This window comes from Balaenoptera ricei, chromosome 10 (genome assembly GCF_028023285.1).
Source record: "Balaenoptera ricei isolate mBalRic1 chromosome 10, mBalRic1.hap2, whole genome shotgun sequence".
NCBI classification, from domain to species: Eukaryota; Metazoa; Chordata; class Mammalia; order Artiodactyla; family Balaenopteridae; genus Balaenoptera; species Balaenoptera ricei.
Window position 1 is genome coordinate 42,985,406 of NC_082648.1, and position 13,337 is coordinate 42,998,742.

At 38.4% G+C, this 13,337-nt stretch overlaps 1 protein-coding gene across 2 annotated transcripts in view; it reads left to right on the top strand.

The window, feature by feature from the left end:
• DIP2B (disco interacting protein 2 homolog B) overlaps positions 1–13,337 on the top strand; it is a 235,055-nt gene that overhangs the window by 165,867 nt on the left and 55,851 nt on the right. Inside the window, exons 5-9 of one of the 2 annotated variants that reach the window (XM_059935884.1) lie at positions 2,770–2,982; positions 5,715–5,870; positions 6,384–6,503; positions 10,716–10,913; positions 12,359–12,450. In XM_059935884.1, coding sequence (XP_059791867.1) covers positions 2,770–2,982; positions 5,715–5,870; positions 6,384–6,503; positions 10,716–10,913; positions 12,359–12,450 — 779 coding nt within the window. The remainder of the gene's footprint in view (positions 1–2,769; positions 2,983–5,714; positions 5,871–6,383; positions 6,504–10,715; positions 10,914–12,358; positions 12,451–13,337) is intronic. The other variant, XM_059935885.1, reaches the window with a different exon arrangement.

Genomic DNA, 13,337 nt, shown 5'->3' on the forward strand with positions numbered 1-13,337 from the left:
TGAGGTAACATAGGGTAGGTGTTTCAGGGCAGAAGGGGACTTGATGTTTATTGGCCACCTGCTATATGCTGGCACTGCTGGTGCTTTCTGTAGCTTGTCTCGTTTCGTGGTCTCACACAGCAGTTAGCACAGAGGCGAGTTTCCTTAGCTGACTTATGTGGCCCTTAGCAACCCAGTGCTGTCTACTCGTCCAGCCTCATCTCTCGTCAGTACCAGCTTTGCATCCTGTGCTTCAGCTGGTCTCATTTCTTCCAGATCTACAAATGTGCTTTGTTTCCTGTCCCCTCCCAGGTTTCTCACATGCTGTTCCCTCTTCCTGACTCTCCTCTCTCCTCTCATAAGTAATTCCTGCTTACCGTTCCCACCCTGGTTGAGGTCTCACTTCCTTGGGTGCCTGCCTCGAACTCCTTTAAGACTCTAAGTCCTGTTAGAGCAGGGACTGTGTCTTCTTGCTTACCATTTTATTCCTACCAACTAGTGTAGTACTTAGAGCATTTGTTGAATGGACGAACAAGCAAACAGCCTTCTCAGATGGGTAATTTTGTCCCCAAGTCACATAGCTAGTAAGTGGTGGACCCCAGAGTTCAAATGGAAGGAGGACACCAAAGCCATGTTTTTTCCACTGCGCTAAGCCTCCCCACAGTTGTAGTCACTAAACACTCTGAGGAGGACTGGCAGGCAAATGAGGTAATTGAATTGAAACAATATACCTAATTACATGTTGATCCAATATAGTAACATAATGAAGCCAATTTTCCATAAACCTAATCATGAAAATACTGGTTTTACTATCTTCTTAAAATTGAGTTATTCTGATTTTAGACTTAACACAGATTACAATAAATGATTCAGTAAAGACAGCCTGCAAATACAGTGGAGTTTGTGGGATCCTGAGATGTATCACCCTGAAAATACTTTATTCTTAGGGTCAGATTCACCTGTCCCATTCCTCCCACATGTACTTTTTTTTTTTTTTTAAAGCATATTTGCAAAGACAGAAATCTCTGCCTCCCAAGGTACAGATGAAATGTTAGAATATTTTCTTGGAGATTATGCAAAAATGTTTTCCTTAAGTAAAAGGTTACAGATTCTGTTACTTTTCTTTCTCTGTATTTTCCTCTAATCACCCTCTGTTTAATTATAAATCTCTTTTCCTTTTAAAGAACCTCATCGCTTTATCCCTTTGGAGTCTGGTCACTGTTTACCTCTCCAGCCTCATCTTTTGCCCTTCCTTCCCTCCTCAAAGTGTGCTCCATTTACATGGAAGTACTTCAGATCCCTGACTGAGATTGGTGCCCCTCCTGTGAAACCCTTTGCTCACCCCATTTCTTAGCATCTGTTATATTCGTATGAAATAGTCTGAGGAGTTGTGTATCTCCTATATTAGATGGTAAGCCTTCTTAGGGCATTTACTGTCTCAGAAGAATTCATACATCTCAGAATCCCCAGAACCTGACAGTTCCCAGCACATATTACGTAGCTAAGTAGTACATTGTAAAAAATAAATAAGTAAGTAAGTCAGTCAGTCTTGGGCTTCAAATCTCCTTCAGTATGAGAGAATGAGTCAGAGGTAGTTCAGAGCAGGAAGCAAGGATGTAGTCATTATTCTAACTTTCTTACTCCGGATCTGCACAATCTGACTTCTAGATTAAATTAGTCTTTTATTGTTCGAATTTCCATTGTCAGGTTTTAGCAGTGTTCTAGCCCTGTTAGTTATCTGTTTGGCTCTCTGAACCGAAGTAATAGAACATGGACCCACAGTTTCACCTGAGTTAGAGGAAAGAGTTCAGCAGGACTAACCACAGAATATTTAATTTTTAAAAAATTGAATGAAATTCCATCCACAGGCCATAAATTATAACCCTCAAAATCATTTAGAAGGGTTTATCTGACATCAGACTAAATGCCACTCTAACTTGTATGACTCGTAAGCTCGGAGCCCTGGAATAAATTCCTGACTTCTGCTTCCCTTGGCTATCCTATATTTGGTTGAATTTTTCTTTTTTTTTTTCTTTTTTTCAACATGCTTTTCTAATTTAGACCTTATTTTCCTGAAGTCAGAGCCAGTCTAAATACAGACATCAGTGAATTTCTCACAGTTCTCTGACTGGGAATCAAGGAGAGAAATACAGATCTGTGACCTCTCCAGTCACGTTTGGAGAGCTCACCTGTGCCCTGTGACCAGCTAGCTTTTACACTAAAACCATGAATGCCTCCAGGCTGAGCACTGTTTCTTATTCCACATAAGAATAAGTCAGTTCCTCAACACCTAGTTCACTATTTGGCACTTTAGTTGTTGTTACCAAAAATAAGTGTTTATATTTCCCATCAAGATCATTTTCTTTTAAGTAGACTCTAATTAGTAAGTACTTACGAAAATCAGTATAGCAGCCTATCACAAGGCTCTCTAATAAAGAGACTGAGGAAGATATAGAAGCACTTCAGCATTATTTGAACATAAGGAGATAAGCCAGAAGAATTTAGATACTGATTAAGCTCAGAACAGAAAAACAGTGAAGTTTAAATGTTCTAAAATGGGTTTTTTAAAAGAGCTTAAAATTACCTCTAAAATTTGGCTGCTTTATTTTTGCAGACTTTGGTTCATAAACCTTTCCTTGAGATTCTCAAGAAACTTTACATATTAATCTACCTTAAGAATATGAATGTTCTTTGCTGCTGTCAAAATTGAATGTGTGATCGATGAGAAAGATCTGAAAGCCCTCTGTTCTAGGCAGGATCGAGAACTTCTTTTTTTCTAATTCCACACAGACACGTCTTCGGCCTCTGAGGATGAGGGCTCTCTGAGACGCCAAGCTGCGCTCTCTGCTGCCTTGCAACAGAGCTTACAGAACGCTGAGTCCTGGATCAACCGTTCAATTCAGGGATCGTCCACTTCTTCATCCGCATCTTCTACGCTGTCCCATGGAGAGGTCAAAGGAACCAGTGGGTCTCTAGCTGATGTATTTGCCAATACTCGAATAGGTAGGAGCTGGATCTACCCGAGAAGCCCAAATTATGTTCCATTTGGCTCCCAGTATCCAGGAAATAGGTTATGATTTGTATTAGGTTTTTCAGGGTGGCCTAAAAAAAAATAGAATCAGAAAGAACATGACAGTTAATGAGGCAAAGAAGGAAACACGAGCATTACACTTGGAATGATAGAGAGCGTCTGCATTATTGGTACATAGTATTGCCCACCTGAAGCCATAGCTATTTCGATAAGCAATACTCAAGCTGCAAGATATAACACCAGTCTTAGTGTGGTTTATCCATATTGGAGAATATTCCATCAAGTAAAAGGTGTTAAAAGATGTAACGTATTAGATTTTCCCAGGATTGTTGTCTACATTCTCTCAAACAAAAAAAAAAAAATTAAACCTGAGCAAATTCTGAGCTAAGACAATATCAATAAGACCCTTTTGTCTTTAGCATAAAGACTGGATTTATTGTCCTTGCTGCTGTGCTATTGCTACAACGGAGTGTGCGGGCTGAGAATGTTGGTACTCTGTGAGCTGCTACCTGCTACCAGTGCTCCTCTATGGAGTATAGCTTTCGCTTGGCTCTGCTTTGTGTGTGTGTGTGTGTATGTGTGTGTGTGTGTGTTCTAAGAGTCTGTGACATCTGCAGATAAAGATACAGTTCAGATCTCTGCTTTTGCTTAATTAGTTGGTACACATGACACTAAGTGATGTATATGAACATCATGTGTCTGTGATACTTTTCCTTGTTTTTTAACAATCCACTTGCATTTTGGTGTCTTAATTTTTATATCACTGACCTTCCTGTTTCACCTTATATGTATCTTTATTCTATTAATTGATTTCTGAAAAGAAGAACTTGGAAACCTTTCAATTTAAGCCTATAATTGTTAAAGAAAACAGCTACCTTGAGGGTATGCTTGCCTGCATTAAAAGGCCAAGTGCCAACAACTGAAGGCTTGTCCTGCACTCTGAGCTGTGCCCTTAATCGACTGAAGCTCCCGAAGCAGCTGCAGATGAGCATGCTCACCCCTCTTCTGCTGGGAGGGTAAGACCAGCAGAGCCATGTGGGGTCAGGCTTTATTCCCACATTGTCCGAAAGAGAGCACTTTCACTTGTTAAAAATATTTTCCTGATACCCAGTTAATTTTACCTGAATTTTTGTTAACAAAGATGATTTCATCTGACCTCATATCTCATATTGCTTCCACTCTGTGAAAAGTTATTGGTTCAGGTACCCACAGGAACCGTTTTATCCAACATTATTGCCTTTTGGATGTCTGCTCTAACAGAAGTAATTTCATGTTTCTAAAAGAAAAATTTGAAAGTACAGCTAAAAGGAAAAATAATCTACAAACACACTTCGTATGGATAACACTTCAGTGTTATCACTTTCATGCATATCCTTCTAGACCGAATTTGCATCTAAATATGTAAGGTTTTGTTTTTGTTTTTACAGAAGTGAAATTGTACTAAATATAATGTTCATAACCTGCTTTTATTAGCAGTGTATCACAGGCATCTTTTATATCATTAATACAGAATTATACTGTTTTTTTAATGGTTTCAAAATATGCAACTGTATGGCTATGCCCTAGCTTATTTTAGCCGTTTCCCTATTTTGAACATTTAAGTAGTATCCAGTTTTTTGCTATTATGAAACTGGAATGAACATCCTCGAACACACAACTTTGTGCATTTGTTTGATTATTTCCTCTTAGGATGTATTCCTATAAGTGGAATTGCTGGGTCAAATAAAAATGTCTATTTTTAAAGCTTTGTTATCACATTATCCTATAGAAAGAATATACTGCAATATACTTGTGCAAAGTATTTAAAGCTTTTAAAAATATTAAACTAGTAATTATAGACTTTTGGGGCATGGAAAGCTTACTCCCAAATTGATTTTAGAAATTGTTTATATTATGCTTTTCCCCTCTTTCATAGTTACGAGTGACCTTTCATTATTCTTGCGAATTGTGTATTTTGCTTCCTCTAATTTTCGTTTTCTTCTTCTAAGTTTTTTGTAACACATCCCTGTTGAATGGCTCTCTTCCAACTATATCATTATTTCTTTATAGTAAGAATCCCTACATGAAGCAGAATATAACAACACTGTTTAATCATGCTTAGAGCAAGGGAAGAACCTTTTCTGTCAAGTAGATCCAAGTAACCTATTGGTTATTTTATAAAAATTAAAAGCGGATTTTATCTGGTTTTCTTCATTTGGGAACTTGAGCAATCTGACTCCCAAGACACAATTTCTGTCTTCAGTGAAAGAAGAAACATAGATAAACCAACATAAACATGAAGAAATGCTCAGAAGACTAGACTGTTAGTAGCCATAATGATCATACTTTGATTTCATTTTGAAGTCACTTGCAATTTTTATTTTATTATGGTTATTTCTATAACATTGGATTTCTACCAGACTTTCTGTGTAGAAAACAACGTTTTTGAGAAATATTTGATATGCGATTTGATCTTACTAAGGCTGCTCAAGTTCTCAAGAGTAATAATTTTAGAAAGCTGATATGCCCTGGCTTAACCTCTTCCTCTCTCATTATATCTTGCTAGTAAAATGTGATTTTAAAGGTTGTTTTATTGGAGCTAGTGTCCCATTTATGTAGTTTTCTTTCTTCTTTAAAAACAAACCAAAAAAAAAAAATGATTTAAAGATTCTTATTTTTACTGCTAATGTAATATAATTCTAAATTTTGGTTTCTTCCCTCTTAGAGAATTTCTCTGCTCCCCCTGACGTCACTACAACTACCTCTTCTTCGTCATCATCTTCCTCAATACGCCCAGCAAATATTGATCTACCCCCATCGGGGATAGTTAAAGGCATGCACAAAGGATCCAACAGGTCCAGCCTCATGGATACGGCTGATGGTAGGCATTTCTGTTTGATAGCTAAATAGGGCATATTAGTTAAACAGAAAAAATTTGAATTTTTTCTGATGCCTGATGTCCAACAGTGCCTGATGTCCAACAGTGCCTGATGTCCAACAGTGGCAGAACTATACTGCGATTGACCTACTCACACAGATCATCTTGAGCTCCCTCTTTGCAACGTCTGCACTGTAGCAGCACTAACACTTGTTCACACTTAGTCTATACTTTCAGAAAGATACTCTGAACAAAAAGTATGGAAAAAGAAAAGAATGCTATGAGAGAAAAGGAATGTTAGATGAAATATTTAAACAGTATTAATAATAGCATATTTTTTCTCTGTTGTCATAAAAATGATAATGTACGTATTTGTACCTATTTGGCCCAGTTGAAATAGAATGAGACTGTGGACAAAGGCCAAACATCATTAGAAATAAAAGCTCCTAAGAGAATTGAGGAACTGAAATATCCCTAAAATCAATTAATTTTAACTTACCATTTTTTCCATTATAGGTGTTCCTGTCAGTAGCAGAGTATCCACAAAAATCCAGCAGCTTCTCAACACTCTGAAACGACCCAAAAGGCCTCCCTTAAAAGAATTTTTTGTGGATGACTCTGAAGAAATTGTGGAAGGTAGTGGTAATAGTAACAAACACGTATATTCCTTAGAAATTTCGCAAGCAGTTACTACATGTTAGGTGTTATAGGATTTAAGGATGAACAAGGCATCGTTTTTGGTTGAAAGAGTTCATAGCTTTCTGCTCTTTATATTTTAAATCTCAGATGAAAAGTAAAGAGGGAGGGGAGAGAAAAACAAAGAGATAACTATGGAACACAGAAATATGCTCTTTGAAATTAGGAACAAACACATAATTTTAAAAATTGTTTATATTTGGCATTATCCTAGAACAGGAGTGTCAAATTCGATCTCAAAAGTTTGCCCATTCTTTTTTTTTTTTTTGGCCATGTTGGGTCTTAGTTGCTGCACGTGGGCTTTCTCTAGCTGCGGCGAGCGGGGACTACTCTTCGTTGCAGTGCACAGGCTTCTCATTGTGGCGGCATCTCTTGTTGTGGAGTATGGGCTCTAGGTGCGCAAGCTTCAGTAGTTGCAGCATGTGGGCTCAGTAGTTGTGGCTCACGGGCTCTAGAGCACAGGCTCAGTAGTTGTGGCGCACGGGCTTAGTTGCTCCAAGGAATGTGGGATCTTCCGGGACCAGGGATTGAACCTGTGTCCCCTGCATTGGCAGGCAGATTCTTTACTACTGCGCCACCAGGGAAGTCCTGCCCATTCTTTTCTGATATAACCCAGTCGTTTTGTTAAATCAACCAGTCAACACAGATATGTATCTGCTTTAACATGGTAGATTGTGATATAGGTTCACGAAAATACAGTCACTTCCTTCTTCCTTCATGTTGTTGTTTACAGTTTAGACAAAACATATACTATAGGTGAAAGCTGAGTTTAGTCAATAAGTATGTATCAACTGGTACAGGCAGTTTGGAGAAGGGAAGAATTCTGTTTCATCTGTGTGGTTAGGGAAGGCTCCCTGGAGGAAGTGATAAGAGTGATTTATTCATTCAATAATTTAAAAAATATTTAGGGATAAAATAATATGATGTCTAGAATTTAACAGAAGGATTGGGAGGGGACTATATGGCGGCATAGATGGAATGAGGGTGGCCATTTGATAGTTCTACCTAACAAAAGCTTTCGTCCAAAGAACTAAGCCTTGGTAGCTTTGCAGTCCATTTTTACGTCCTGAGGCTAAGAGTAGGCTTTGACCACATCAGACCTTAATGGAACTAGGCATGTTGGTAGACCAAATCCAGTCTTAGCCCACTTTGTACAGCAGGAAGCAACAAGCAACCTGACGTATGAGGTTAAGATGAATTTCTGTTTCTTTAGGAGTCACTAAACTCATTGAACTATGGTCATCTTTCTTGATGGACTGATATTTTCAAGGTGTCTGTGCCAGTAATATCCTCTTCAGTCTTTTTAGTACTGTGTATTGACTAGGCAAGTGAAGGTCAAGGTTTAATAGAGTCATACTTGAGCAATATTCATACTTGAGCTCAATTAGAATAGAGCTAACAGCTTTCCACTAATTTTAGATAGGCAACAATTTTTTATTTGAATGACAATTACCTTTGGAAAAGAAAAATACCTATATGTCTTTGGAAGTCTGGAAGAGTGTGCCCCAGGGTCTGCATTGAGGCCTAATGGATGGCAATAATATACAGACTTTTATGACCAGAACTATGCCTACCATATATACAATCTGTCCATAAAAAGAAAACTATTTATTTAGAATCACCCATGTTTATTTTTTTATTTTTTAATTTATTTATTTATTTATGGCTGTGTTGGGTCTTCGCTTCTGTGCGAGGGCTTTCTCTAGTTGCGGCGAGCGGGGGCCACTCTTCATCGCAGTGTGCGGGCCTCTCACCATCGCGGCCTCTCCTGCTGCGGAGCACAGGCTCCAGTCACGCAGGCTCAGTAGTTGTGGCTCACGGGCCGAGCTGCTCCGCGGCATGTGGGATCTTCCCAGACCAGGGCTCGAACCCGTGTCCCCTGCACTGGCAGGCGGATTCTCAACCACTGCACCACCAGGGAAGCCCCCCATGTTTATTTTTATACTTAATCTGGTGGTTTAGGGTCTGAGAATATGCAAATGTTATTTACCTAGGGCAGTGAGTGGGGAAGTAAAACTGTTAGTTTTGTATCAGTAGAAAAATGAATGACATTTTAAGTAAGTTTCCCCAACCTGTCATTAAATTGAGCTGTAAAATAAAATTTATTTCATATTTCATTTGCCCTTCTAATACTTGCTGCTCGTTCCATCTGTTCTCTCTTCTATAATGCTTCTCTCGTCTCCTACTCACCTGGCTAATCCCTACCCTTCCCCTCCCTTTAAGACTCAGCTCAGGCATTACCTCCTCCAGGTGGGAGACCCCATCCCCTAAGCTGGGTGGCATGGCCCTCTTCTGCCCTCTCTGTACCTGTCTCTGTCATGCACTGGTCATGTTTACTTAGCTCTGTGTATGAGTGTGTCCCCACTGTACTCTGGATACTCCTAGAGGGCATGGGCCCTGTATTCCTTGTACCCGATATTATTAGAAGCAATAAATGTTTGTTCAAAGAATGATATGTGCAGCATTTATCTTCTCAATATTTATCACATCTTGTGCACATAATTGGCACTCAGTGAATACTTGGCCTTTTGTTCCATATGTAAGTTATCTTTCCTGCTATGAAAATACAGGATTTTTTTTTTTAATTTTTATTTATTTATTTATTTATGGCTGCATTGGGTCTTCGTTTCTGTGCGAGGGCTTTCTCTTGTTGCGGCAAGTGGGGGCCACTCTTCATCGCGGTGCGCGGGCCTCTCACTATCGTGGCCTCTCTTGTTGTGGAGCACAGGCTCCAGACGCGCAGGGTCAGTAATTGTGGTTCACGGGCCTAGTTGCTCCGCGGCATGTGGGATCTTCCCAGACCAGGGCTCGAACCCGTGTGCCCTGCATTGGCAGGCAGATTCTCAACCACTGCGCCACCAGGGAAGCCCTTTTTTTTGCTTTTTAATGTTTGAATAATACTTGTTTATTGTAGAAAAATTAATAGGACTTAAGTTTTGTCTATATGAAAGAATATGAAATATTAGTCACCTCCAGTTTCTGGAATTGCCCATGTTAATGTCTAGTGCTTTTCTTTCTTGTCCCCCAAGTTCAGTTCAATTTAATTAACATTGATTGAACAACCATTATGTATTAGGCACTATAGGCAATAAGAGGAATATGAACCATGTCTTCTCTCAAAAAGCTCTCAGTCAAGGGACTTCCCTGGTCGTCCAGTGGTTAAGACTCCACGCTTCCAATGCAGGGGGGCCTGGGTTCAATCCCTGGTTAGGGAACTAGATCCCACATGTCGCAACTAAGGGTTCGCACACCGCACCTAAAGATCCCACGTGCCGCAACGAAGATCCTGTGTGCCACAACTAACACCCAGAGCAGCCAAATAAATAAATATTTTTTAAAAAAAGAGCTCTCAGTCAAAGGGGGAGAAAAAATTATAGAGTAGTAGAAGCTCTTGAGCATCCTCAGTGCTTTAATAAGGGTGCACTAGCACACAGTGTGGAAGCACTAAGGAAGGAATGGCCCCGGGCGGCTTTCCAGGGAAGGTACAATTAGAGCTGCATCCTGAGAAGGATGAATGCAAGTTCACCAGGAGGCAAAGGGATTGGCCATATGAGATGTGCACAGAGGTATAGAGACATGGAAGGAACATTGTCATTCATGCCCATTGTCTGCCTGAGTCCAATATGACCCTGTTCTATCCCCATTTTATAGATGAGGAAAACTGAGGCTGGGGTAACTCATTTTGCCTCAGGTCACACTAGTAAAAAGTGAATGTAAGCTTGGGTTTTCTGATTCATAGTTCAATGCTTTATCATTAAACATAACCTGGTGAGGTGGAACCTGGCTTTCTAACATTGGACACAAACTAAAGGTGTAAAAACAAGCTTACTAAAAATTGTAAAATTGCTAAACAGAAATGTATGCTTTGTGTTTTTTTGAACGTTCAGGGATTTGCTTTGTCAGGGTCAGGATTTGTTGCATAAAATATATTAAATATGATTTTACGATTATGTGGGGAAAATGAATTAAGGCCCAGTTTGTGGATTACTATTTCTAACGATGTCCTTTATTTTCTCAGAGTGAGTTTAAGCCAGATAAAGATAAAGGGAAAGGGGAAATATATTTGAGATTAGAGACCTAAGTTGTGTTAGTTGGTATTTGTACTTACTTCAGATCTTATTTTCATAACCTGTTGGGGTTGTTTTGGTACAGTACCTCAGCCAGACCCCAACCAACCCAAGCCTGAGGGACGGCAGATGACCCCTGTGAAGGGAGAGCCATTAGGAGTCATCTGTAACTGGCCTCCTGCTCTTGAGTCGGCCCTGCAGCGCTGGGGCACCACTCAGGCAAAATGCCCCTGTCTGACTGCACTGGACGTAACAGGGAAACCAATTTACACTCTGACTTATGGTGAGTTTCAGGAGTCCAGTTCCTTCCTTTTCTCCTAATAGTTCTTCAGATTATCATGGGTAATGTTATCTTGCTATGTAGCAGTTACTGGTCATTGTGTTTCAATAGATCTTTTAAATTATTTTAATAGGATCCTAAGTTCTAAGTACAGCTGTTGCCAAATATTTTCTTTTGCTAAAGGGACTGTTGCAAGCCAGCTGATATTTAAAAGAAGAAAGAGACTTTTTAGATCCACTGATGTTTAAACATTAGGAGAGGATTTTAGGAAGACATTTGGGCAGGATTAATGGCATATGGTAAAAATGAGGTGGTTTTATCTAAAAATTGAAATTGGTTACTTTTTATATCTTTGTCATTTACTTCATCCTGCCTGTTGCGTGTAATAGGCACAAAATTCTATAATGAACAAAGAATCAGTACTTTTCCATCTAGTTTTGTTTTATAAATTTTTAAAATAACTTTATTTTTATTATTTCTTTTTTTAAATAACAAGAAGAATGGATTCAACTTGGGCTGTGAGATTTTGTACTAGTTTATTCAGACAGATTCCTTTTTACCTTCACAAGTGGTATACATTGTCCATAGATCTCCATATAGAATATTTTAGAGAAATAGTTTTTATTTAAAGAATTGTACAGATTGACATGAGTTTCCATCTTCAATGCCCCTCTGAACGAGTTGTGTGTAAAACTAACATATCTTTGCAAAATAAAATGATTTCACTTTCTTCATAATCTAAAATAAGAATTTCTAAGGGTGGTTGGGGAAAGGAGCAGGAAGAGGGGAACAATAGGCTTTTCCCCCTAAAATTGTTTTTAGCGTTCATTTCAGAAGCTGTACATTAATCTCATCCATGTACCCTTTAAGAAAGCAGTCAGCTAGCCAAATCTTTACATGTTTATTTAACATCTTTGACTATATCCACGTTTCACATAGTTAATTTCCATTTTATTGTCTGTTTTCACTGAAATACAGTGGTATGGAATGCTCAATCATTTGAGTCATACTTTTACTTTGCACTTAACTTCAGGTATCCAGTATCATATGTGTAAGTGTTTCTTCAGAAAAAGCTTAGAAAGAAGCTGTCTTCTGATTTTCAGTCCTGTGATAAAAACTTGTTTCCTTCCCTTTAAATCTGATCAGCTCACATCAAATTATTTCTAAAGATATTCATATTACTTCAGAGAAGAATTTGAAATATTATCTAAATCAGAGTGAGCTTTCGGTGATGTTTCATTTTTGCTTGAAGGCAGCACTGGCTTTCGTAAACTAGAGTGACTGTAAAGCAGTTTTTGTGGTGGAGGGCCTCTCTGTGTGTTGAGGGTGATGCTTGTCTAATGTATCATTTGCTAGTGGCCGTTATCTCATTCGGTGTGCTGATGAACTGAATGCCCTCTTGCTGAAGTAGGCCTGTGTTTTTCTATATGACTGTTTTCTTTTTCCAGGAAAGTTGTGGAGCAGAAGTTTAAAGTTGGCCTACACACTGCTTAATAAACTGGGGACCAAAAATGAACCTGTATTAAAACCTGGAGACAGGGTAATTGGTTTTTTTGTTTGGTTGGTTGGCTTTTGGGGGTTTGTTTGTTTGTTTGTTTTAGGGAGGTGATGTTTATTGTTTTCTAGCATGCACATTCTGGATTTTTAATGTACAACAGCACAATTTATATAACTCTTACTCTTAGAAAATGAAAATGGTTTGGTTCCAACCCAGGTTATAATTCTTGCATTTATAGTTTGAAGGATATTCACATGTCTCTTTACTAATGAAAATAAAGAGAAACCTAAGTCTTTCTGTAAATAAATATTTAAATATTTAGACAACAAAAATAGCAATCAAGTTTACTCTTGGATTTTTTTCTTTGAAAAATGCCCCATAAAACTTTCAAAACAATATTCTGGGGTTTTGTGTGGACAGGGAGGGAGACTTATGTTACTTCTAAGAAGAAACAAATTGACATCATTAATTTCTTTTTAAATTAGAGGTGACATTAAAATTTTTTTCAATATTCAAAGGTTTTATTCACTTTATAAATAAAATTACTTCTAATCATCAAACATTACTTTTCATTTGGACTTGTAGAATGAAACACCAGCTACATACACAACAGAATTCATTTTAGTAGGCTCATGATTACAAAATTTCCTAAACTAGCCTTCTAAAGATTTTAATACTTCTGCATTTTGGCAAAGGGCATCTAAAGTATGGCTTTTACTTTTATGTATGACTTGTGAGTGTATCATAATCTTCACTGAACCCTAAGAAGGTAATTTCGTGTCTTCCTAACAACATGGACACTTGTGTGCAGAAAGGAAATGGGTTGTTTAAATGTCTTGTGGATTTAGTATTTTTTTGAGAACTCTAGAAGGTTCAAAACTGAACTTATCTTGGGAGTGAGTTAAGAGATTTGTAAGTGAGAGAAGGAA